The sequence below is a fragment of the Ahaetulla prasina genome, chromosome 1 (genome assembly GCF_028640845.1).
Source record: "Ahaetulla prasina isolate Xishuangbanna chromosome 1, ASM2864084v1, whole genome shotgun sequence".
Lineage (NCBI taxonomy): Eukaryota > Metazoa > Chordata > Lepidosauria > Squamata > Colubridae > Ahaetulla > Ahaetulla prasina.
In genome coordinates, this window is record NC_080539.1 from 110785178 (window position 1) to 110810586 (window position 25409).

At 36.3% G+C, this 25409-nt stretch overlaps 1 protein-coding gene across 32 annotated transcripts in view; it reads left to right on the forward strand.

The window, feature by feature from the left end:
- The window catches only part of TRDN (triadin), a 259912-nt gene that overhangs the window by 212789 nt on the left and 21714 nt on the right, over window positions 1-25409 (forward strand). For 22 of the 32 annotated variants that reach the window (XM_058172483.1, XM_058172528.1, XM_058172538.1 and 19 more), the window contains 8 exons: window positions 3280-3318; window positions 7485-7535; window positions 9834-9881; window positions 12953-13003; window positions 17028-17066; window positions 17867-17917; window positions 22461-22487; window positions 23516-23563. In XM_058172483.1, coding sequence (XP_058028466.1) covers window positions 3280-3318; window positions 7485-7535; window positions 9834-9881; window positions 12953-13003; window positions 17028-17066; window positions 17867-17917; window positions 22461-22487; window positions 23516-23563 — 354 coding nt within the window. The remainder of the gene's footprint in view (window positions 1-3279; window positions 3319-7484; window positions 7536-9833; window positions 9882-12952; window positions 13004-17027; window positions 17067-17866; window positions 17918-22460; window positions 22488-23515; window positions 23564-25409) is intronic. The other 10 variants (XM_058172492.1, XM_058172547.1, XM_058172557.1 and 7 more) reach the window with 10 other exon arrangements.

A 25409-nucleotide genomic window follows, 5' to 3' on the forward strand; every position in this document is an offset into this window, starting at 1 on the left:
TCAACATCAGGCATTGTTTCTTTGGATGCTGGAGCACGGTTTCTTCTTTTTCCTTCCGGACACAGTTAATTTTGCATCCTATCATTTTGTCACCATTAGTATTTAGTTACCAATTTAAATAATCATGTCTTTAAAAAGTCCTAGGTAAAATTCAATTGCTAGACTTTTCTATGGATAATCTGTGCTGCTTAGGTTTTGATAATGCTACAAATGCCCTTAAGTGATGGACGTTGGGATATAGATCTCCAAACAAATTTAAGTAAGATGTCACACCCCAATATTTATCATTTGTTTCCAAAGGATTTGTTCCAGCCTCCTATTTAATCATCTATTCCAGTTTTGAAATTTCATAAGGTTAGACCTCAGCAGTCCTTTTTGAATATTTTAAGAGTAATCCTATGTATCTTCAGTTACGTTCATGTGGAGATGAAGCAATAAAAACTCTAAACCATATGATACTATTTTGTTCCCTGTATAAGGACTCTAGCTTTATCTTATCTAGAAGAAATTTCAAGGTAGGGCATGTGATTTCTCTTTAATTTCTTTTGGACAGGGACTAGAAAATATCTCCCCAAGTCTCCCAATTCTTCATTATTTTTTCCCATTATGACAATATATAGAAAAATGTAATGCTTCTATTATGAGATATTTTGTTTGTATCTGGCCTTGGGGCTATAATAAATTGTATTAGATTTGATATAAATATATAAAGTTAATATTAAAGTTAATTCTATATAAAGTTAATATTTATTCCAAATAACACAAACTAAATGACACAGAGACCTAAATATATGAGAATTAAAAAAAATTAGTTTCAACATCTTTGATGAACTTACTCGTGACACGATGTAATTTGCATTATTTTCTTACCTTTAAAAAAGTGTTACTTCAAATATTTATGGAATGATAATGACAAGCTTAGAGGGGATAAAATCATTACAGTTATTTTTCTATATACCAACAAGCTATTAGATTTTAAATATAGAAGAAAAATATGATATTGTAGAATCTCTTGTGAAAATAGCCTTAGTGATTACACCAATAGCTTCATACGTAAATATGTGGGCAAACATAACTTTGCCCGGTTCCAAAGTCAGATGACTCTTTAGATGTTTAAGCTGAACACTTAGAAATCATTAATGTTTTCTTTTACTCCTAAGTACTTAACACAGTGTTTCTCAAACTTGGCAGCTTTCAGATGTGCAGATTTCAACTCCCAGCATGTTGACTGGGGAAAACACACATCTCAAAGCTGCCAAGCTTGAGAAACACTGATTTAAGCGATACTTGAGTAGTTTCATTCCCATGTTTCTTTTCAATCTTTCTGATTCTATCCCATGGACATCTGCAGAAACCTGCCGCTATTATCACAATGTTTATGCTGCAAATTCTGCCCTTTTTTATATGCATGCACTGTCGTGATGTCCATACAAACCAGGCAGAACTTTGTGTCATGATGCTGTAACCCTGCCTTCATCATTCTGCTTGGTCTCCTTTCGGCCTCTTCCTCAATGAAAACAACTGTTTTTCTAGGAAAAGTGAGAAGAGAAATGTAGCCAGCTTTGCCCCATGAACATACCATTCACATGAAGTCAATGAAAGAGTTGAGTTGCCTTCATTCTTGGTGGCTCAGTGTTTAGAATGCAGCACTGCAAGCTATTTCTACTGACTGCCAGCTGTCAGCAGTTTGGCAGTTCAATTGTCACTAGGCTCAAGGTTTACTCAGCCTTCCAGCCTTCCGAGATTGGTAAAATGAAGACCCAGATTGTTGGGGGCAATATGCTGAGTCTGCAAACTGCTTAGAGAGGAATGTAAAACACTATATACTGTAAGTCTAAGTGCTATTGCTTTTCCGGGCTGCACAATATGATGTTTATATCACACAGCTTGAGGAACACAATGTCTCAAATTATCCGCTGAAAGTGTTTGTGGAAGCAGAATAAATATAAGCAAAGACTCCCTCAATTCAGAAGTGATTTCTGGGAAACATGCAAGCATTTTTCTAGGCAGAGATACTGAATTGGTGTGTCATTGCCTTTTGTATCGGGGATATTTGTTCAACTTCCTAGTCTATTTGAGAATTTGAAATGCCTAGTAATCTTCCATGAAAGTATTGATCTGGTCCAACAACTACGTACTTTCCTGAGATCGGTCTTAGTCAGTGAGATGCTGCCACTTGTAATACAGGAGGTAAAAGATATCAGCTCCAGTATTAACCCCAAAAGATCCAGAGGTAGCATCTGAAGTCTTGTTCATGCTGTCAAAAAATGAAAGGCCATAAAATTCATGTTTCTGATTGCAGCAGGGGATTTAAATTTTTTTCATTAGCTTGGAATTTCTTTTTAGTCCATGGTGGAGACAATGAAAAAGCATGGAGCTGGGCATTGCTCACACATGGATCTCCTCCTCATAAAGACAGAGAAGAAATCCATCTGTAAAGATTTCTAATTTACACCTTTAGGCCAGTAGGTAAACTTACTGCAATTGCCCTTCCTTTCTCCCATTTCTGCAAATTTTGTTACCATGAGGGATCCTAGGTGCTCTCTGAGCTTGGTTGTTTTCATTACCCAAACTAGGTTCCATCATCAGGGCTAGTAAGGAATGGGGTTTGCTCTCAGTTTATATTCTAGTGGCTACATATACAGTACATATACAAATATTCTTCTGTATTAATTTTGCGATCATTTGCTAATTTAGAATATTGTAAAGAGATGCAGGTACATGAGTAAAGTACTTGTAAGATGTGACTATTAGAGAAAAATATTGACTGGAATATGTCCATTGGGGAAAAATAAAGAATATGCATACAGAAATTCATTCTGACCTTTTAAAATGTAAATAATTGCAAAAAGGTATTTAAATTACAATTCCATCTCTCCCTGGTCTTCTTCTCTCTACATTTTGTCTACAAGCATTCTTGGGAAACATGAGCAGCATCCTCAAACCTGCACTCATAGTTTCAAACACATCTTATAATTGGCTCTTCTTTAATTAAGATTTCAGTGATGATCTTTTCATTTTAAAGTTGGTTTTCTAAAGGAAAGCACTAATAACAGAAGCATAATAATAGGAGAACAGAGATTTTGGCTGCTTTCCATTTCAAGGGAAAGGGTAATGTTTAGAATTGAACAGGCACCATATAGACTTTTAATCTGATGAATTTTACCCCCTGATTTCAATAAATGTATTTCTTCATACGGTTTCCTATTAATCGTGTCGTCATAGCTACTATATGAGGAAATAAGGGATTTATTATTTTTCTCATTTATTTTTCTGCAGATAAATCAGACTCCAAAGAATCGAGTAAAGTGTTTCACAGTATGTATATATTTTGTGGATATGATAAATTATCTGACAGTTTATCCATGAATAATATTTCTCTTTATTTTCATTATTTTAAAGTATTACAAGATCATTTCAAGTCTTCATTAAGAGTAAAAGAAATTCATTTTTCTTTTCTTTTTTTAAAAAAATAATCTACTATGCTTCCCAAGTAGACAGTTAAAGAAAAAAGAAATGATGGATGTGGGCACAATTAATCATACTTTAGATTCCACGATGCCAATATTATTGTATTTTACTGTTCTATTATTTTGAGCTCAGTTATCATTTCCACAGCATAGCAGTGGAAATATATATTTCAATATATTTATTATTTGTAGGAATCTATTTTATATTAATGATGCTGTACTTTTAGTTTTCTGGATTAAAAAGTAATTTTTCCAGTTCAGTTATAAAAATATGATCACATATACGCTTAAAATTTGGAAATGCATAAATAATACTACAAAAGATTATTATTACTTACAATTATTTTATAGCATTCAGCATGTAGTAATATTAATTATAATACTGGATCACAAATCAAATATATCCAAAACCCAGATAACATTAGAGCTTTTGAAAAATGTAAGTTTTATAAAGGAGTTTTCCATGTAGGCTTATGAATTCATATATGGATGAGCTGCAAATAATTTAACAGTAATTTTCTGAATTGTAAGCACCTGTGTTGTATTACCCTTCTCCTTTCCATCCTGAAATATTCATCTCAAGCAATTAACTATTATGATGTAAAACCAGAATTTAAAATATTTGTATGCTTCCCTTAAGGGATATACCTTCTCAAGATGGTTCCTCAACTTAATATAATTGTAATATTTGCAAAATAAAGCTGCCAGGTTATAATATAATATATGCTTACCCAACTTTTCAACCATCTATAATTTGTATGTGCATGAAAATTAACACAACTCTGGTATTTATTTTGTAGAACACATGAAGGAAAAAGAAACAAATTATGTTTCTTTTGAATTCTTTAAAAAGTGAAGATTATAAATAAGCAGCTGAAGGCAAACTTGAAATTAAAATATAAGTATGATAAAACTGCCAAATTCTTCCTGTTCTTGATTATATATAAACAATTAAGCTGGAATAAATATGTGTCTGGTCTTGAAATATTTAACTGCAAGGCTAATATTTAATATTACATGAATGCAGACAGCAGGGAAAAAAGCATATGTGAAATGAGACTGAAATGCCTTAAGGGGTTCATGAAAACAAAGAATAAAATCATTTACACATATATATTAAATACCCAATCTTCTCCTTTTCTTTCTCATTTAAATTCAAAGTCTATAGGGAACAATCGTGTGGCATCTGGCTGGGTATTGTCAAAGGCTTTCCTTTGCGTTGTACGTATCTTGCTTTCCTATGCATTGTAAATGCGTAAGATCCATTAAGTACGATAAAGCTTACTTAGCAATCAGTGTTGTCAGAATTTCAGCCTTAATTGGAAATCAGCATCTAAGAATACAACAGGGTAAATATGAATAGATAGAATAGATTTTTTTATTGGCCAAGTGTGATTGGACACACAAGGAATTTGTCTTGGTGAATACGCTCTCAGTGTACATAAAAGAAAAGATACCTTCATCATGGTACAACACTTACAACACTTAATGATATTTGTATAGGGTACAAATTTAACAGTTAATGATACAATACTTAATGATAGTCATAGGCTACAATTAACCAATCAGGAAACAATATCAATATAAATCGTAAGGATACAAGCAACAAAGTTACAGTCATACAGTCATAAGTGGAAGGAGATGGGTGATGGGAACGATTAGAAGATGAATAGTAGTGCAGATTTAGTAACTAGTTTGACAGTGTTGAGGGAATTATTTGTTTAGCAGAGTGATGGCCTTCGGGAAAAAAACTGTTCTTGTGTCTAGTTGTTCTGCTGTGTAGCGTTGTTTTGAGGGTAGGAGTTGAAACAGTTTATGTCCAGGATGTGAGGAGTCTGTAAATATTTTCACAGCCCTCTTTTTGACTCATGCAGTATACAGGTCCCCAATGGAAGGCAGGTTGGTAGCAATTGTTTTTTCTGCAGTTCTAATTATCCGTTGAAGTCTGTGTCTGTCTTGTTGGGTTGCAGAACCAAACCAGACAGTTATAGAGGTGCAGATGATGAATAGGATTTGGATAGTGGAACTCTACATACTATTGCCAGGATGATGATTTTAGGCCCCCAATACACAGTGTAGCTTTGAGAAGAATAATTTTAACTGCAAACTATGGTATAGACAGGACACATTTATAGGCGAGACAATGGAAGAAGATTCTGCAACATTCAATACAGGTAGTTCTTCAATTATAACTGGTTGCTTAATGGCTGTTCAAAGTTATGCCAGACATCTCCAGAGCTATTTATAACCTGATTTGAAGTTTCGATGGCTGCTGCACACACACACCCTCCTCAGTCACATGATTTAATTTGGGGCACTTGGCAATCCACTTCCCCCTATAGCCATTTGCAGTGTCCTGTGGTCATCTAACCATGATTTGTAATGTTTTTTCCCGATTTCTGGCTAATATTTCCAGTTTCTGGCAAAAAGTGCCTGTTGGGGAAAATAGATTTTCTTAATGACTGTGGTGTTTACTTATCGACTGCTGCAAAAAATGTGGTCAAATGTGCCTCAAATTAAAGTCTCAATGATTTACAACCATAATCTGGGCTCAATCAGGGTCATAAATCAAGGACTACCTGTAGAGGAGTGTAGAATCTCATATTCCCGTGGCATCTGGGAGCCTTTAGTCTTCACAAAGGTGATCATGATCCCAGCTAGTTATAGCAGCTTTCCTGAACAGGCTTATAATAAAGCTCCTCTCAAGGTAGCTTATATCTAGCTACCTTATACCTCTTGCAGTTACTCATACTTCTAATAAATCACATTAGCTGTTTATCTTTTCTTGCCTAAAAGTTATCAATACCAGCTCACTCATCACATTCTCACTACTAGGTGGCTAGCCTTGGCAAAGTAGTTTTGAAATAAAAATGTAACACTCTTGAGCTTAACTGCATGAGGATTATGAGGAGCAAACTGGTGGAGAAAGTGAAAGGAAGAGACCTACTTTTCAAAATCTAAATTCTTAACTTTGCTCTGCCATGCACAGGAATTACCAATAGAGAAGCTATTTTATACAAGAAAGAAAGAGAGCACAAATCCTCCTTGATATTTATTTATTTATATTTTAATCTCATTTGTATTTTGCTATTAGCCACCCAGAATTCTTTTAGCGTAGGAGTAGATTATAATGGCTGCTAAATAAATGAAATCTTAAATACAGCAATTGAAAGTTAGTATGAAAGCTGTCTAGTTAAGTAATAGGATTTATGATCTGACAAAATATAGCCATCCTCATATATTCATATATCTAGACATTGTTAGGCAAGTAGGAAATTATTTAAGTATCTAGTAACCACAGAGACTTGTCTTAGAAAGTAGGTTCCACAACTCATTGCTTGGTGTTATACTTTCCATGGCTTTTAAAAGTCTTGCATTTAAAATGCCACATCGGGTCAGGCAAATTATAATTGAATGCAATTAGGATTGCTGCAAGCTACAGTCTTCTTTCATTCCAGTTGAGTGAGATACAAGAAGATCTGAAATGACCGAGGGGGCTTTCAAGACATCATTCCCCATTTATTTCTGTCCATCTATTTCTGCTCCTTCTACTTCTGTCAAAGTATTGCTAAACCTGGAATCTGAAAGGTCAAAGTGCAACACCACCCATTATTGACATTCAGCGTGATTGGTCACCTGTTGTTTCTATAATAGCAAAAATCTGTAGAGAATCAAGCCATAAGGTTGGGATCACTTTGATGCTTACATGTAGAAGCATCTTATGCTCTTTATGAACAGAATAGATTTCAGTCAAAGGAAAAATGCTGCGGTCATGGAAAGAGTCACATAAGTGCAGTTCTTTTTCTGTGAACACAAGCTATGGCCAATCCCTGCTTGAAAAAAGTTAGATTCCACTCATGATTTTAACTATTGATACTTAATACTGCTAATACTGAAAAAAAATTGCAATATATCCAACTCAAAACTCAGCTAAAATATCATTTGATGCAGCTTCAGTTTGGAATTATTAATTGCTAAATGTGACTAATGTTTCCTCACTGTGCTTTTACACAGAGCTTGAGAAAGAAAAATTAATGAAGATCACAGAAACCCAGAAGAAAAGGGGTAAAGAAATATATTTATAAAGTTTTAAATTTATTTTCAGACTGCAAAAATAGAAAAGAAATTCTTTTCAAGCCCATAGAGTTAGCAAAGAGAGTGGAAAAACTTGTGGAAGGAAATAATAATTTTATTTATTTATTTATTTATTTATTAAATTTTTATACCGCCCTTCTCCCGAAGGACTCAGGATGGTTTACAGCCATGATAAAAACAACAACAGGATACACATAAAACCATAATTTAAAAAACTTATTTTACAAATGGCCGAATTAAAACATTTAGAATAAAACCCCAAATTTTAAAATGTTAAACCATTAAAACTAATTAAAATCCTATTAAAATCCTATGCCAGTCCTGCGCGAACAAACAAATAGGTCTTCAGTTCTCGGTCCGGGAACTGTCCGAAGGTCCGGCAGTTGCCGAAGTCTAGGGGGAAGTTCGTTCCAAAGGGTGGGAGCCCCCAGAGAGAAGGCCCTCCCCCTGGGGGCCGTCAGCCGACATTGCTTGGCGGACGGCACCCTAAGGAGTCCCTCTCTGTGCGAGCATACAGGTCGGTGGGAGGCATTCGGTAACAGCAGGCGGTCCCGTAAGTACCCTGGCCCTAAGCCATGGAGCACTTTAAAGGTAGTCACCAACACCTTGAAGTGCACCCAAAAGACCACAGGTAGCCAGTGCAGACTGCGCAGGAGAGGTGTTACATGGGAGCAACGTGTGGCTCCCACTATCACCCGCGCAGCTGCGTTCTGAACCAACTGGAGCCTCCGGGTATTCTTCAAGGGGAGCCCCATGTAGAGAGCGTTACAGTAGTCCAAGCGAGAGGTAACCAGAGCATGAGTGACCGTGCATAAGGCATCCCGGTCGAGGAAGGGGCGCAACTGGCGAACCAGGCGAACCTGTAAAAAGCCCTCCTGGCGACGGTCGTCAAATGATCTTCGAAAGACAACCGTCCATCCAGGAGGACGCCCAAGTTGCGCACCCTTTCCACTGGGGCCAATGATTCGCCCCCAACAGTCAGCCACGGCTGCAGCTGACTGTACCGGGGTGCCGACATCCACAGCCACTCCATCTTGGAGGGATTGAGTTTGAGCCTGTTTCTCCCCATCCAGACCCGTACAGCTTCCAAACACCGGGACAGCACTTCGATGGCTTCGTTGGGATGGCCTGGGGTGGAAAAGTAGAGCTGCATGTCATCAGCGTACAGTTGGTACCTCACCGCAAAGCCATTGATGATCTCACCCAGCGGCTTCATATAGATGTTGAACAGGAGAGGCGAGAGAATTGACCCCTGCGGCACCCCACATGTGAGGGGCCTCGCGGTCGATCTCTGCCCTCTTGCCAACACCGTCTGCGACCGGTCAGAGAGATAGGAGGAGAACCACCGATAAACAGTGCCTCCCACTCCCAAACTCCCCAACCAGTGCAGCAGGATACCATGGACGATGGTATCAAAAGCCACTGAGAGGTCTAATAGGACCAGGGCAGAGGAACAACCCCTGTCCCTGGCCCTCCAGAGATCATCAACCAACACGACCAAAGCCGTCTCCGTGCTGTACCCGGGTCGGAAGCCAGACTGGAACGGGTCTAGATAGACAGATTCCTCCAGGTATTGGGGTAATTGACGTGCCACCACACTCTCAACAACCTTCGCCACAAAGCGAAGGTTGGAGACAGGACGGTAATTTCCTAAAACAGCCGGGTCCAGGGAGGGCTTCTTGAGGAGGGGCCTCACCACCGCCTCTTTCAAGGCGACGGGGAAAACACCCTCCATCAAAGAAGCATTTATAATCCCCTGGAGCCAGCCTCGTGTCACCTCCTGTGTGGCCAGCACCAACCAGGAGGGGCACGAGTCCAATAAACATGTGGTGGCATACAACCGCCCCAACAACCTGTCCATGTCCTCGGGAGTCACAGGGTCAAATCCATCCCAAATAATCTGAACAAGACATGTCTCCAGCCCCTCACCCGGATCTACCCACTGTTGATCCATTCCGTCCCTAAGCTGAACGATTTTATCGTATAGATAACCACTAAACTCCTCGGCACGGCCCTGTAAGGGGTCATCCCGCACCTCCTGATGAAGGAGGGAGCGGGTCACCCGAAACAGGGCCGCCGGGCGGTTATCTGCTGACGCAATGAGGGAGGAAACGTAGGAATGTTTGATGATTTGTTTTGTTTTATTTGATCTACCTATACAGTATATAATCTTTTAAATGGAGGTTTAAAAACACCCAGAAATGTGGGGAGGTTTTTTAAAAGAAAAAATGCAAAACAAAAGGAATAAATAAATGAATATTTTCATAGATATCTCAAAAGAAAAAGTAAAGCCTCCTATTGCTGTCAAAGGAAAAGGTAAATATAATTTCTAAGATCTTATTCTTTTTTTTAACTAGGGCCATTTTAGATTTCAGAAATGTTTTTGTTGTTGTTGCTAAACTAATTTAAGATAGTTATATGAGAAACATGAGTTGAGCTCAGTATTGCCAGTGAACAAATGAAGATCCTTAATTTATCATTGTCCTCTTTTTTGGTCTTAACTTTAATTCACTTTCATCTGTTGGCTCTTCCACATATAGGATTTGCACCACTCCCAATGGGTTCTGAACTTTTCCAGACCCATCTTCTTATGATTTCTATTGGTACTTTGGTTGATTTAATCCCAACCTGCTTCATTAATAGTAGATCTGAAGTAGGTTTTCAGATGGAAAAATAGGGTATTTGTGGTGGCCTTGGTGAGAACTTTTGCATTATTCTCTAATTGCTTTCTGATCAATAGCTACTTAGCAAGTCCTATATGGTAAATGCTATGTTAGCAGTTTCACATTTTAGACGTCTGATAAATTGATTAATCAATTTATATGGCCACCCTCCTTGCAAATTGTGAGTCTGCTTGGCTAACTTAGGGTTAAAACAGAAAGACAAAAAGAAAGAAAGCAAAAATAAAAAAAGACAATAACATTGAAGTGTACCCAAGCTTAACCACAATCATAATCCCAACTATTAGAAAACAAAACTCTTGTAATATCCAAGCTCAATACTAGGGGAACTGAGCTGATGAAATGAATTTTCCCTTCACTGGTTCAAGTGAAGTGAGAGAAGGTGAAATTTCCTTCCTTCCTTCCTTCCTTCCTTCCTTCCTTCCTTCCTTCCTTCCTTCCTTCCTTCCTTCCTTCCAAATTTTATGCCTCCCATTTCCCCTAGAACTACTGTAACAGGTTTTCTTTTTCTTTTTTTTAATTGAAAAAGTTTTACAAAACTTCCCCCCCCCCTTTTCCCCTTCCCCCCTTTCCCCCCTCCCTTCACAAACCTCCCTCCCCCTCCCCCCCCCGACTTCCCGGAACAAACACAAGGTATAGTTAAAAATAAAACAAACATACGCTAAAAATTTTTCCTCCTAACTCAATTATACTCGTACAACTCTCATCAATTCCTAACTTCCCCCAAAACAATCAGAAATAATACATCCTAATCATTCAAAGGCAGTCTGATAACTCTTAGTCTGATATCTGTTTTGAATATTGTCAATCCATTTTTTCCATTCACTTAAATATCTTTCTTGCGTATTGTCTTTCAAAAAGGCTGAGATTTTTGCCATCTCAGCCAAATTGGCAACTTTCAATATCCATTCTTCTATTGTGGGTACTTCTTTTTTCTTCCAATACTATCCTATACTGTAACAGGTTTTCTTTCCTCCTCCTCCTCCTCCTCTTTTCTTGTTCTTAGTGCTGTAAGGTCAGTAACACTGAAGACAATTGTGATTGGGTTTCAAACTGCTTTTGAAAAATAGCAAGATTGAAACCATGATGGAATAATTTAGTTTTACCTACTCTTATAAACCATTGATTTTCAATCCCAGCCACCTACCACACACACACATACACACACACACACATAAAGAGTAGTGGCCAAAATTGTGGAAACCTTGGGAAAATATATTTTTGAGGTTTGATTGCTAATAACATCATTTTTGGGGAGGGGGGAAGTTTCAAGCAAATCATATTCCACTCCTGGAATAGCCTGGGAATAGCCCAGACCTTAACCCAATTGAAAATCTATGGAGCCGATAAAAGAAACTTGTTGGTCAGAAGCGACCCAGCAATAAAACCCAGTTAATAGAAGCAATCATTCAATCTTGGTTTCACATTATAACAGCTGCAGAACTAAAAGACTTGGTTTACTCCATGGGAAGACGTTGTAAGGCCGTAATTCATGCTAAAGGTTACCCAACTAAGTATTAACTGACATGGTGATAATTTTTGTACATCTCATTTTTTCTATGGTGATACTTTTTGCAAATCTCGTTTTTCCTACATGTTTCACTTTTCTTCTTTATACTGTAACAGCTATTCTAATAGCAAATCCTTCATAAAAGTTATTGCATTACATTCTTGATTAAATAACCTTTCCATGGATATATAATTTGAATTGATTGCTTATTTGTACCCTATGACTCTCATTAAATGTTGTTCTATCTTATGATTCTTGACAAATGTATCTTTTCTTTTATGTACACCGAGAATGTATGTACTTGGCCAATAAAGAATTCTATTCATAAAGAATTCTATTCAAAAAAGTAGTGTTATTAGCTAGCTGTAGAAAATACACTTTTCCCAAAAGGTTTCCACAATTTTGGGCACTACTGTATATTAGACAACCCTTTGCCCCAATGGGCCATTGTTTCAGGAAGATTTAAAAAAAAAACCTAAACAGAGGAACAGAAAGACCACCTTTAGGCAAAAAAAGCAGTGGGAGCAGGAGCAACTTTCAACTTCCTTCCAGCTTCCCCATTGAAAATAAAAATCTTCCTTCCTTCAGGAAGTGAGAGATTTTAAGTGTAGCACCAGCCTGGCAGCTGAAGCAGTCATAACTTTTCCAAATTTTATTCCTTGGGGAATGATGGGTCTTGGATTTGGGACACATTTTGTATGTTTGCTCATTTCAGGTATCTTTGTTCAAAACCTGTTGCCCTATGATGTACTGTTTTGCCAGTTAACAGTTATATAAAGAAGATACTGGATTTCATTTTCACAGTTCAAAAGCATAGCAATAAAATCATGGAATCTTTTTAAATGAGCTAAATTATACTTCTAACAGTTGTAATGAACTGTGATTTTATGATAAAGAGAATATCCAGCCTTTTTAATGCTAAATATCTGCAAAGCTATGAACTTTGATAATAATAATCTTCCAGTAGGTCTACAATGAAAAAGGGATAGACATTCATAATATGATACTGCTTTATTCTTCTTAACTTTGTGGTTTGCTTAATTCCAGGTTCAGCACATATTGCTAACCCTTGTGTTACAATTGCAAAAATATTGTGATTATAGCTTTTAAAATAGGGACTGGCACATTTGTACTTAAGGCAAGGGAAGACACGCTTAAAATTGAACTTTGCAAGCTAAGAAAATTGAATTTTTCAGAGGCAGCAAAATCAAATGATGCAAAGCTTCCCATTGCCGAGAAAAAGAAAGGTAAGTACATTATTATATTAATCAAAATATCAAATTCTTGCATTTGCTTTCCTTCTCTTGAAATGAAAGGAGTCTTCCCTCCTCAGAAATTTTTTAAATAACTGGTGAAGAAATCCAAACAAGATTTTGTTCACAGTTTATGATTATAATACCACCTAAATTTACCTAATCCAATCTCAGGAGAGTGTATCAGAAGCTGGGCTACAGATCATATCAACTCATGTTTTGCACTCTCTGAAGCTCTACTGAAAATTGGATCGGGGGGGGAGTGGGGGGAAATAGCTAGCTTCTTCTATGTAGTGTTTGTATAAGTTTGGGGGCATCATGGCCAATGAAAATTCCTCTAGTCAGCTGAGAAAGGGAATGAGTGAAATTAATGAATAGGATGAGTGAAATTAACCTGTATCTGTATCTATATATAAGGTCATTTGTATCTTATTGTTCTAAATATCAGACAAACAAGCTCTCATGCCTATGATATATGTCCAATTTATGTAGTGTCTGTGATTTGGGGAAAGGGGAGAGATGGCTGAGCCACAAATGTTACGCAAGTCAGTCGTGTAATATGTGTCCAATTTTTTGCTATTGTTTAGTGCTGCACATAAGGTTGGATCAGAGATTCAATTAAGCTGTCTATTATTTTATGTGCTGCACTTTATATAATACAAATTGATCACTCTTTAGAGCAAAAAGGCCCTTGATTCTTTGTGAGCATGTCACAGCATTGATGTTTTGTCAAAAAAAATATAACTGCTATGTCTAAATTGGTTGCAAGTGTCCATACAGCTTGAGGCTTTGCTAGTCTTCCCATTCTTTTTTTTCATAATAGTAAGTGGCATGACACATAGCTCCTATGACAGAAGGTTTGAGAAAAGTCACAACAAAATCCTCCAACAATCTCAGTCTAGTAAATCACATTTTCTTTGATATTTACTCTATTGAACAATAACAAAATTTCATTTTGGCATTCCTATTGAGAATCAATGTTTTTCAGGATTTGAGTGATATACCTCTTTTGCATTCAGGATCATCAGTATGATGTATAGAACATCACAGCATGCATCCCTTTAAAATGTTAAATTTTCTCTGCAAGTTGAGAACTTAATTACCTGTAGTGATCACAGAATAAGTAAAAAGAAAAAGAAAAGCATTCATTAGTTTAATAAAAACTATTAACAAGCAAAATCAATGGGGAAGCTAGCAGGAAGTCCAATTCCCATTGCTTTTTTGGTCCACTCATGGCAATTCCTTTTTTTTTTTTTTTTTTGGTTTTAGGTAAGGAAATATCTCTGAACTTATGGCCCAATGGGTCATGGGTTGTCTGGTTTTTGTTTGTAGTTAGTACAATATGACAGGAGAGGAGGAAGATGGGTTTTTTCCCCCTACATCTCTTGCTGGGCCTGAATGTGGAAACTATCAAGGCCAAAGACATGGAAGCCCATTGTTGCATGAAAATTAACTAGCAGTAACACTCTCTTGCCAATGATTTTGCCTGACACCATATTTCTGCTTTTACTTCCTGCCTCAGAAGAATTAGATAAGAAAGCCCTCTCTTGCCAATCCTGGTTTTATTGCTTTCAGCAAGTAATATTTGTTAGATATTGGGAGGATTCTTTCTCAATGGAAAGTAGGCTAAAGTTATTATATTTCATTTTTAATGTATCTCAGTGTACCCACAGTAAAAAAATGACAATAAAGCTTCTCTTCTCTTCTCTTCTCTTCTCTTCTCTTCTCTTCTCTTCTCTTCTCTTCTCTCCTCTCCTCTCCTCTCCTCTCCTCTCCTCTTCTCTCCTCTCCTCCCCCTCCCCATGTCCATCTCATCTCATTATCATCTTGCAAGAGAACTATCTCTAGAAAATTAGCATAAACATTTCAACCGTCTAAAGTTCAAAATAAGTTACAGTCAATACATAACCAAGCTTCCCAAATCCTCCAGTCCTAAATCTGGAGATAGACAATATAAGAGAGCCAAGTTTCCTGGGAAGAGAAGTTCACTCACAGATCTGTTCTGATGAACAGATTTTTCTAGCTACTCAATAGTCCTATGCTTCCTTTTCCTTTCTTTTTAAAAAATGTTCTCTTGAGGATTAGGGTACTGTCCAGAAAAACACAGGAGACAGTGCTGGCTTTCACAGATAGAATTTGGCAAACGTTTTCTTCTTTGAGGGGTCCTTGGTGCTCTCTGAGCTTGGTTGAACTCAGAGTCAAGCTCAGAGCCTGAAGCAAGTTCAGAGAGCACCAAAGACCCTCAAAGACCCCTCATTTCAACTCTGAATTACAAATATTTTTCTTTATTTTTATTCTTTCACTGCCTCACCAAGAATATCTATATCAAGTGTTACCTACTTGAATGGTGTCCACCTGAGCCTGCTATGAATTATTTTTTCCATTATCCTTCTCTATCCTTTTCCAGATACCACTACTGAGTATTGGTCCATGATAGAAATAAGTGGTGTTCTGAAATGTTTCAGTTCAACTATTGCCATTTCCCAATAATGTACTTAGGAGCACTTCATTGACTGATCTCTCTTCAGAAACCCAGTAAGCTATTTTTGGTTGGAGGTGAAAAGGCACAGATAGTCTACTCAATTGTATGGGAACATTCCTTTTTGTTTATTTGTTTCCTCCATCTCCGGTCTTTTCATAAGAGCTGTGGGACCAATTTCTTTATGTCTTCTAGCAACTGTTTGTTTTTTTACCTCTATTGTCTGCAAAAAGTGAGGCAAGTGTGCATTTAAAAAAACTCATATTTTTTCAATCCAAATTTATCTATTTTTAACAATAGAAATATCCATGAGGTTGAGGCCGTTCACAAAATATTGTATTGCCGTTTCAGCCTTTTAAATGTTCTTTCTTGCCTAGCTATGAATCCTAATGGCATCTTTGCAATTGATAGCATGGTGGATAAAACATATCATGCTTCCTAAATTTCCATATTTTAAATAGCACTCTTTGATATTCTCATTCATGCTGACTTGCCTGCTGCAGCTGCTAAGCACACCAGGCAACCTTTACCAATTATGCTTCCTTATTTAAATACCCACTTGACCTGAAGCAAAACCAAATAATGGGACATGGGTTGAAAGAGGCAATGAAATAAGGAATAAAGATCAAGAGAAGCTGAGATATTAAACAACCCCTCCACCCAAAGATTATAATATCCCTGCAGTTCAGCTGTGAAGCAGACTGATAGTGCAATCATATACATACCTGCTGTATGTTATGAGTCCTTGGTTCATGTGAGCTGGATCTTGATAGTAGCTTGTTAGGAATGGTCATAAGTAGAGCCTAGCCTCCCCACACTAGAGAGCTAAGCTGTTGCATGGAGATGTTCTCTTTGCTGTCTTTACGAAGACAGCTAAGGAAGAAATGGGTTGTGTGTTGCATTATATACATGCCTGAGTGTCAGCTTGAACATGTAGACTAGACTGGACAAGAAATGTGGCCAGATGAGCTCATTCTACTTGTAAGATTACATTAACAAATCATGCAAGTCTGAAAGTACAAATCTCTCATGGTCCCTTTTTACAGCCTGATAAGCTGGGGAGAATCCTTTCTGAGTTTATTTCTCTAACCATTATGCATCTGAGAGCTCTACCAATTCTTACCTGATCTTTCCCTAGGCATCACTTCGTAGTTTTCCCAAGGTCATTCCCACATACCATTACATCAAGCAAGGCTAGCGAGTCTGTATATTATTTACTCTATTGAAACTTAATATGATCTTACCAGATGGTGATGTTAAAAAAAAAAAAAGAACTGAGCAAGAATGGGAAGGAAATGTGGACATGAGTTCATTCTTTTAATCTTTTTTCAGTGGGTTATTAGTTCAATTTTCAGTCTGATTTATAGTTTTAAATAATCTTCAAGCTATTAGAAATAATGTAAAAATGTTTATTTTTCCCTTGAGACTGTTTTACAGTACAGTATAGCAAAGATAAGGAATACATTCAAAATTTAGATGGGCTGACAATCTTGACTTTAAAAAGAAACTATTGGGTTTTTTTTCCCCCTTTTTCTTTAGAAGCTGACATTAAAAAGGGGGAAAGCCCAGCTAAAACAGGTAACTAACTGATTCTAAATAACTTGGATTAGAAGTGTCTGCTATAGATTTTCTTAATTCTTTGGACACTGCTATAGTGCTCAACCTGAGAAACAAAATTTCATGTGTCAAAGTCGCTAATTTTTAATTATTCTTTCATTTGTATTAATAACAACTATGTGCTATGTTCTCTTAATAGGAGACCTTTAAAGTTCTCATTAATAGTTGATTAAAAGTACAATTGTCTAAAATCCCTCTTTGTTTAATAATTCTATAATTATCTAAAACTCTGTAGTAAATAATGAGGTTTACTATATTCAATCTGTACCATAAAAGTTGTGATACCAAAGGTCAAATCAGAAATATTTTGACAAAAATATTGTATATTTTTAAAACTTTCCACTACTTGTAGTTTGTTTCTAAACCTTGTACAATCAGCCAATGTAGTGTACAAACTGGTCATACAAATGTTCCCATTTCTCTTATTTTATGAAAGCAAAATTGTTTTACCTATACAAACTGCTGAAGATTGTAATTGATAAAGAAATGTTTATTCGTCCCTTGGCTGTTACACTTATTGTTTTATAAAATCTTTCTTTGCTATACATATGTATTTAATAAATTAATAAATAGCTCTTCCAATCAAATGGCTTTGGGTCAAAGAGAAATTACAATATTACACTTTTGGAGAGCACATAGTTGGAAAAGACTGTTGTAATAAATAAATAACTGGTTTACAGCTTAAACTGACTGATAGGTAGATAGATTTCAAAGAAAGCAATTGTTATTTCTTATATCTGATTTACAATATTTTTTTTTAGCCTCCAGCGTGATAAAACAAACCAAGAACATTTCTCATCCTGCCATTACAGGTATGATCTTGTCTTTTGCGGTTTCTTTTTAAACATTGATTTGCTATTTTTCATTTTTAATTCATTATTAGTGACCTAGAGTTGCAGTAGCAAGATAGCTAGCCATATAAATAAGATAGAGATATGATAGAGATATATCATATAGATAGATAGATAGATAGATAGATAGATAGATAGATAGATAGATAGAGATAGATAGATAGATAGATAGATAGACAGATAGACAGACAGATATACTGAATTTTAATTTATAAATATACATATATATGTATATGTATACATATCTGCTATGTTAGCAGAGTAGACACTGTAAAGAAGATAAGAATTGTATACGGCATATGAGAAATCCCCCAGGGCTTTCTAGAACAGTTTGTGTGCAAACTATCTATTTCTCCTATTGAGTACTATAGAGGCATCCACAGGATTCAGTACTTTCATCAAAAAGACAAAAGGAGGGTTGTACCATACAATGCAAGATCTGCTCCTTTGATACATGCATACAATGTCACAACCATAGCATACAGAAGCATAAAACTTGTTGTTATGTCAGAACAGAGCTCACATCTCTAGCTATATTATGGTGACAGGAATGAAAGGAAGTGCCTGGTTGGGGGGAGACACTCCAAGGCTCAAAGATATGGGATTTCTACCATTACATCACTGTGTGTGAATATTCTATTCTCACAAGCATCCTAATTCCAAGGGTTCTTGCATAGGGCACCTCTCTGCCTCTCCTGATGCAGGACTTCACAAAAGTAACACATTAAACTGAATGTAGCCCATTGGTTGTGTATGCTGTATATTTAGTAAAGCTTAAATTAAATTCCATGATTTTGCCCTATTCAGAGAGAATGGAGATGCCAGGAGCTTGACTTGATCTTAGGGATTATATTGTAGAGATCAAAACCAATGGATAACCAATGGATAAGCCATGGCTTCTCTCAAGTTAGAAATAAAGTGGGTGGAAACCAAAGTAGCTTCTTGAAAATGTTGCATTAATCCATATTTAATAATATATTTAAGATACTTGTCTTTACAATGTATGCAAATTACTGAACATTAAGTGCTGGTTTTGAAATTAACCAATACAGTACAAGATAATTTATTCTCTTGATCTTGTCCAATTTCACTTGTAATTTCTAGCTAGGAAATTACTGGAGATCCTTTTGTTCATACATAAATGTTCTTCTGAAAGAGAGTACCATGCCTCATTGTTTAAAGGATGTAATTATTAGACCTCTACTTAAGGATGCCTTTTTGTCTTCTCTAGAAATTTCATATAGCACATGCATTTAGCATCACACTGACCCTTGGAAAAAGTGTATTGTGCTTGTGTTAAAAGCAATAAAAGGCTGCTAATTTGCTTCTAGTTTTGGTACAAGATGTTAGATATTACCTTTAAAAGCTCACATGGCCTAACAAGCTACCTCATTCATTGAGAGATGGTCTCATAATTCTCGGAAATCTACAGATGCTAAAGGCTCATCTTGAGATGAGGTGACTTGATGTCAAGCTTTTTTTCAGCCTAATGAGCTGAGAGGACAGATCTCTTTGCTTTTTTTTTTTTTAAAAATTACTTTTTAACAGGCTTTTTGATTATTTAAATTCTGGTTTTCATTTTTAAACTTTGGGTGTTTTTACTGAATAGCATCAAAAAACTTCAAGAGCCAACAGTATCAAAAGTACATAAGCAAGTAATACATCAAAGAAATAAAACTACAGCCAAGACTTCAGAAAGAATAAAGCTCCTAATGCCTCCTAATCACTTGTCTATAGATTATGTCCAATATCAGAGGCAGGATGCTTCTGAAAATACTGAGCTAGATATGCCTCCCCCCATCAGAGTTCCAATTAACACCCCCAACAAAAGAAGACTCCGAGGCTAGAAGTTCCCCAAAGTTTCATTTTATTAGAGATGTCACATTGGGACATCTGAGAAAACCCGAATCTGAAAGATTCCAGGTTTTCCCCACCCAAAAGAAAGTCCAAGTCCCTTCCCCCTGCACCCCCTGTCCATCACATGGTCCAATCAATGCACCATCCCAACTGAAGATGCATCCTGATCACGCCATTCCAGGTGCAGGCTAGATGTCCTTGACTCAGAGAAAAGAATGTTGTTATGGCTAGATATCCCTGCAACTCCATGCAATCCCCACTCCCAATTTCCCACAGCAGTAAATGTGGCAGCCCAGAAGATCCAAAGAAAAAGATGGCCTCCAGGGCTGACACCCCCATTATCTGTTCTGACAACAGGCATTTTTATATTCCTTTTTTTGTCATTTTTTGGGTTTTTCACGCAGCATAGTTAATGATTCTAAACTGATTGGTTTCCTCTTGTCATTATATACATATATTACTTCATGATTTTTTTTTCTTATCCTCTCGTTTGTGCATGTGCATATGGATGGACATGCATTCTCTTACACGTTCTATTAAATGGCTATTTCTTTTAGAGTAGGCATGCTCCTGTAAATCAGGAAATATTTTCTGGCACTATGGTTCACTTGCTTGAAGAATTTTCATTTGGAAACATTGTCTGTGGCCCATTTGCACACACATGAAAAGAGTATATAATTAATACTCTCTTGGCATTCTCGAAAGAAGAGAAAACTCATTAAAATTATGAAATGATTATAAAGAATAGTGACAGGTGATACCAAGAGAGGAACCCAAATAAATAGTGTCCAAAATTAATGAGCCCAGAAGAATTGATTATTTTGAAATAGGAGCATGCTTCTTAAATATATGCCTAGGAATTGTGACTTTTACAAGTCCCTCTGATGTAACCAGAATAAATGCTTGTATTGTAGACAACGAAAGTAAGGAATTTCCTGAATTCTCTCTGTGCTTTGTCAAATAATGGCACTGAATCACTACTATTAATTTGTTCCCTGTGGAACAATACAATACCTTTGAGGTAGATGCCACTAATTACCTTGAAGGCTGAGCACTAGAGCTAGAGGATGAAGAAAATGGAGCAGAAATCCTTAGTACAAACTTTTGAATACTTCTCAGCCAAACTTTTGACATAATGGATCAAATGCTTGATTACATTGACAGAGCATGTTCTAATGAAGCTGTAAAATAAGAATTAGCTGCAATGGATAGCTGTGAAATTAATTTGAGAGACACAATAAATGTAATACAAATGGATCTGATGGATGATTTATTCCCTAAAGGGGATAAACAGATATTAAATCAAGAAAACTGATTTGGATTTTTTTTTCTTGATTTACAAAAGAGTTCTGTCAAGATTTGAAAGGATTATTTTAGAAGTGAAAAACAAAAGGATAAAATTTACTTATTGATACAAAATAAATATGTTAAAGTTGTGATAAATGATCAGCAAACTACCTCTGGGACTTTTCTTTTTTTGAAGGGGTTAAACAGTAATTTGAAAACTTACTTAATTTGAAAGTTTATAAGATTGTCGTGATTGGCCAGGGTTAAAAAGGAAGAAAACAGGTATAGCTGATTGCCCTTACTGGACTTTTGTTGACAGATTGATTCACATAGCATTTTGACTGGGTTTTTATTGTTGTGTTTTTACTTAAGAGGTATAAGAGAAGAGTAGACAAAGCTGGGGCGAGGGCATCATCACTTTAGAGTCATTGTATCTCCACAAGTGTTCCATGTCCAATCCCTCTTGAATTCTGTTGACCCTTATCTAGCACAATTTAGTGTTGAACTTTATTTGACCAGATTCTTGTGTATAGGCTTGAATAAATCTTCTATGCTGCAACTTTATGAATACTCCTGATTCTTTGTACCTGATAGGAGATGAGCTATTTTATTTATTTATTTATTTATTTATTTATTTATTTATTTATTTATTTATTTATTTTGTCAAACACAATAATATATATAAGTATATGCATGAAATAACCACACAAATTGAATACAACCAAAGGGAACATTAGGACAGGAACGGTAGGCACGCTGGTGCTCTTCTGCATGCCCCTTACAGACCTCTTAGGAATGGGGTGAGGTCAACTGTAGACAGTCTTTGGTTAAAGTTTTGGGGATTTGGGGATGAGACCATGGAGTCAGGTAGTGCATTCCAGCTATGGGGGGAAGGGAGGTTATGTTTTATTTAGAGACAGTGATAAGCTACTAAAATTGTTTTTACCTGTTGGGATGAAGGAGGAAGTCATTTCTTTATTCTCTCTCTTCCTCCTTTATTTTTTTTTTCCTTTTACACACTCCCTGGTTTTTCTTTTTCGTATATTTTTCTGTTTATATTTTTGCAGTACTCTATGTATTGATTTTTATTCTTTGCATTTATAATTTTTAATAACGTAATTAAAAAAAAGAGAGAGAATGGAAGTTGCCTACTGTGTGCTGACACTGTTTTGACTCTGGTGGTATATAAACATAAATGCATAATTTGGAATACTATTACCATAAATTGCATAGAAAATTACATTATTGTGACTTTCGGCCATAAAAATGTTTCATTTTGCAATCTTTATTTTCTAAAGATTAGAGGGAAATAAAATTAATTTTATTTTGTTTTTCTCTGTTTCCTTTTTGTTTGTTTTAGGCAAGGAGGCAGAACATAAACCACCAAGTAAGTTTCTAAACTTTACAACTATTAAAAAATACAGGAACAGTGATGATGGTTAGAATTCAATGATATTCGCCAGTTGGGTTTTTACTGACAGTGGCAAACGTTTATCCTTTGCCTACCTTCTAAACCAGCTGTGGGATTTGGAAATTCTCCAGAGCAGATCTGGAGGTTCCACAAGGAGATACATTGAGTTCCATTCACATACAGATGGATGTTGTATTTTTTCATTGAAATGGGTTTATAATCATACCTTAGCTGTATGGAGTAGTCATAATAGCTTTACTCCAGTAATATATGTGACTATCACATGATTTTCCAGACTATATAATAATGTCCTATAGTATGGTATGATTTTACTGAGCAATAGAGACAAATGGTCTGTCTGTCTGTCTGTCTGTCTATTTATCTATCTATCTATGATAATCTATGAATAAATTATTGTGAAGTACAATCTTAATCCTGTTTGTTGCAAATCTAACCTAGAAATTCCATGATATTTCTGAAGAAGCAGTGTAGAGAGGTCACTGACCAGGATTCTAATAGAACTAGACTACTCAACTGTTTTTTTTCCCACCTGTTTCATTTCATGGAGTTCTTCAGAATGGAGTGGTGCCTAACGTTGAGGAACCTGCTAGGTCTATCCATCTTAAAAGGTTTCTCCTCCCTGCAGTGGTCCTCCCTAGTTACATAGGTCCTTATTCCTTTTATATGAAGGAGATTTAATGAAGTTACCAAGACTTACCATTTGCATGTTCTCAACAGACTGCTAATATACCCATTCCAGAACTGTATTGTATGTAGGCTTATCTAATGTCAATTCATTATAATGTCAATTCATTATCTACTGTATGCTAGTTTGCGAACATCAGAAGACAGGACTAACATTGTAGCTCTTCTCTCAGTAATTCTGGAATGACTCGTTTTGTGTGAAATCCCATCTGAAAAGAATTTAAAAGTTAAGAGTAGAGACTATACAATACAACAGCAAAGCAATGTTGAATTCATCTTGTATTTCTCTCACTTTTTAGAACAAAAAGTTCTTGGGCACGAAAAAGGAGCTCATCCAGCAAAACCAGGTATTTATTCTAATATTCACACTTCACACAACCACTTGGCAAAGTAGGAGAAGAAATTGACAAACTGAGCAGAATAATAAGGCCTTGAGCATCCAACATTACTGCTATTCTCCAAAGTATACTTCTTAGGCTTGCTCTTGGCTTAAATAATAGGGATGCACCATTCTGTCCTTATTCATAAGTAAGCATGAATTTTTCTTTATTGGCGGGGAGGAGGGGAGCGGGCATGCAGTATGTGTAGAATCTAAGCCAAAAGCAAGCTTAAGAACGACAACCCAACATTATCCTTTTCTCCTTTTCCTCCATTGAAGTAAGGTTCTTTAATTTCTCTCCAAGTCCAAAGAAATTACAAGATGTGTCATGTTATATTTATACTTGCTGCCCTGCTTTGCATGTGAATGCTTTTTCTAAACCTTCAATTTAAATAGCCTTATTAACTTGGTTGCTAATAATGTCTTTGCTGTATTCCATCTTTTTCTGACAAGGTGGTTAGGCACTTTAACATATTGAATTAATAGAATTTCCTAACTATTGTTAGCCAACTAGCTTAAATAATGCATTTGACAATTAACTGGTATTAATATTATACTTTCTTATATTTATGTCATTTTTTAAAAAACAGTAAAGAATATAAATAGTTCACATGTAAAGAGCTAGAAAACTGAAATACCAGTGTTTCTTTCAGGGATGCCTGCAAAGAGAAAGTCAAAAGTCAAGATTGTGTCTACATCCATGTGATCAAAGCCTGCCTCTTTTTAAAATGTAAAAAGGGGTGGAGTTTTGATTACACGTTGGCTTCTTTGATCCCTTTCCCTGCAGGCATAACTGGTTCCATCAACAACAAGCTGCCCTATGAATGAGTCCAATGTGAATTTCCTTGATATAAGAAGAGTTTAAATGCAATAATAACTCAATCTATAGCAGATTGACACATTTGGAACTCTTTCCTTCAGCACCAGTAATGAACATCTTTGTGCTGCATATCATGTTTTATTGCCGCAGAGAGCATAATATTAAGTAATATAGTAAGAATTAGTTACATTGCAAAATAAATGTAATTAAAAGAGGGTTTGGCTAGATGATGTCGGAGAATGTAAGCTGTAGCTGTTCTCAGGAGGCATCTCTTTTTATGATTTATGGAAAGTATCCATGTGCAAAGAAGCAGTGTGTTCCCTGTAGTGAATTGCAAGTTGCAGTTTGCTACAATATAAATGTAGAATAATTGGTAAAAATTACTGTAACTCTCATATACTGGCCATTACAATATAGCCAGTAAAAGATAGCAGATCTTCTACATATTTTTTAGAGTAGGTTTATCCAGAGTGGTCGATATCAACTCCCAAAGGTCAATGGGACTATTATTATTATTATTATTATTATTATTATTATTATTATTATTATTAGTAGTAGTAGTAGTAGTAGTAGTAGTAGTAGTAGTAAAGGTAAAGGTAAAGGTTCCCCTCGCACATATGTGCTAGTCGTTCCTGACTCTAGGGGACAATACTCATTTTCGTTTCAAAGCCAAAGAGCCAGTGCTGTCCGAAGACATATCCGTGGTCATGTGGCCAGTATGACTATATGCCAAAGGCGTATGGAACGCTATTACCTTCCCACCAAAGATGGTCCCTATTTCTCTACTTGCATTTTTCCCATGCTTTCGAACTGCTAGGTTGGCAGAAGCTGGGACAAGTAACGGGAGCTCACCCCGTTATGCGGCACTAGGGATTCGAACCACTGAACTGCCAACGTTTCGATCGACAAGCTCAACATCCTAACCCCTGAGCCACCACGTCCCTGTGTAGTAGTAGTAATAGAAGTTAAATTAGTATTTATTAAATTATTTTAT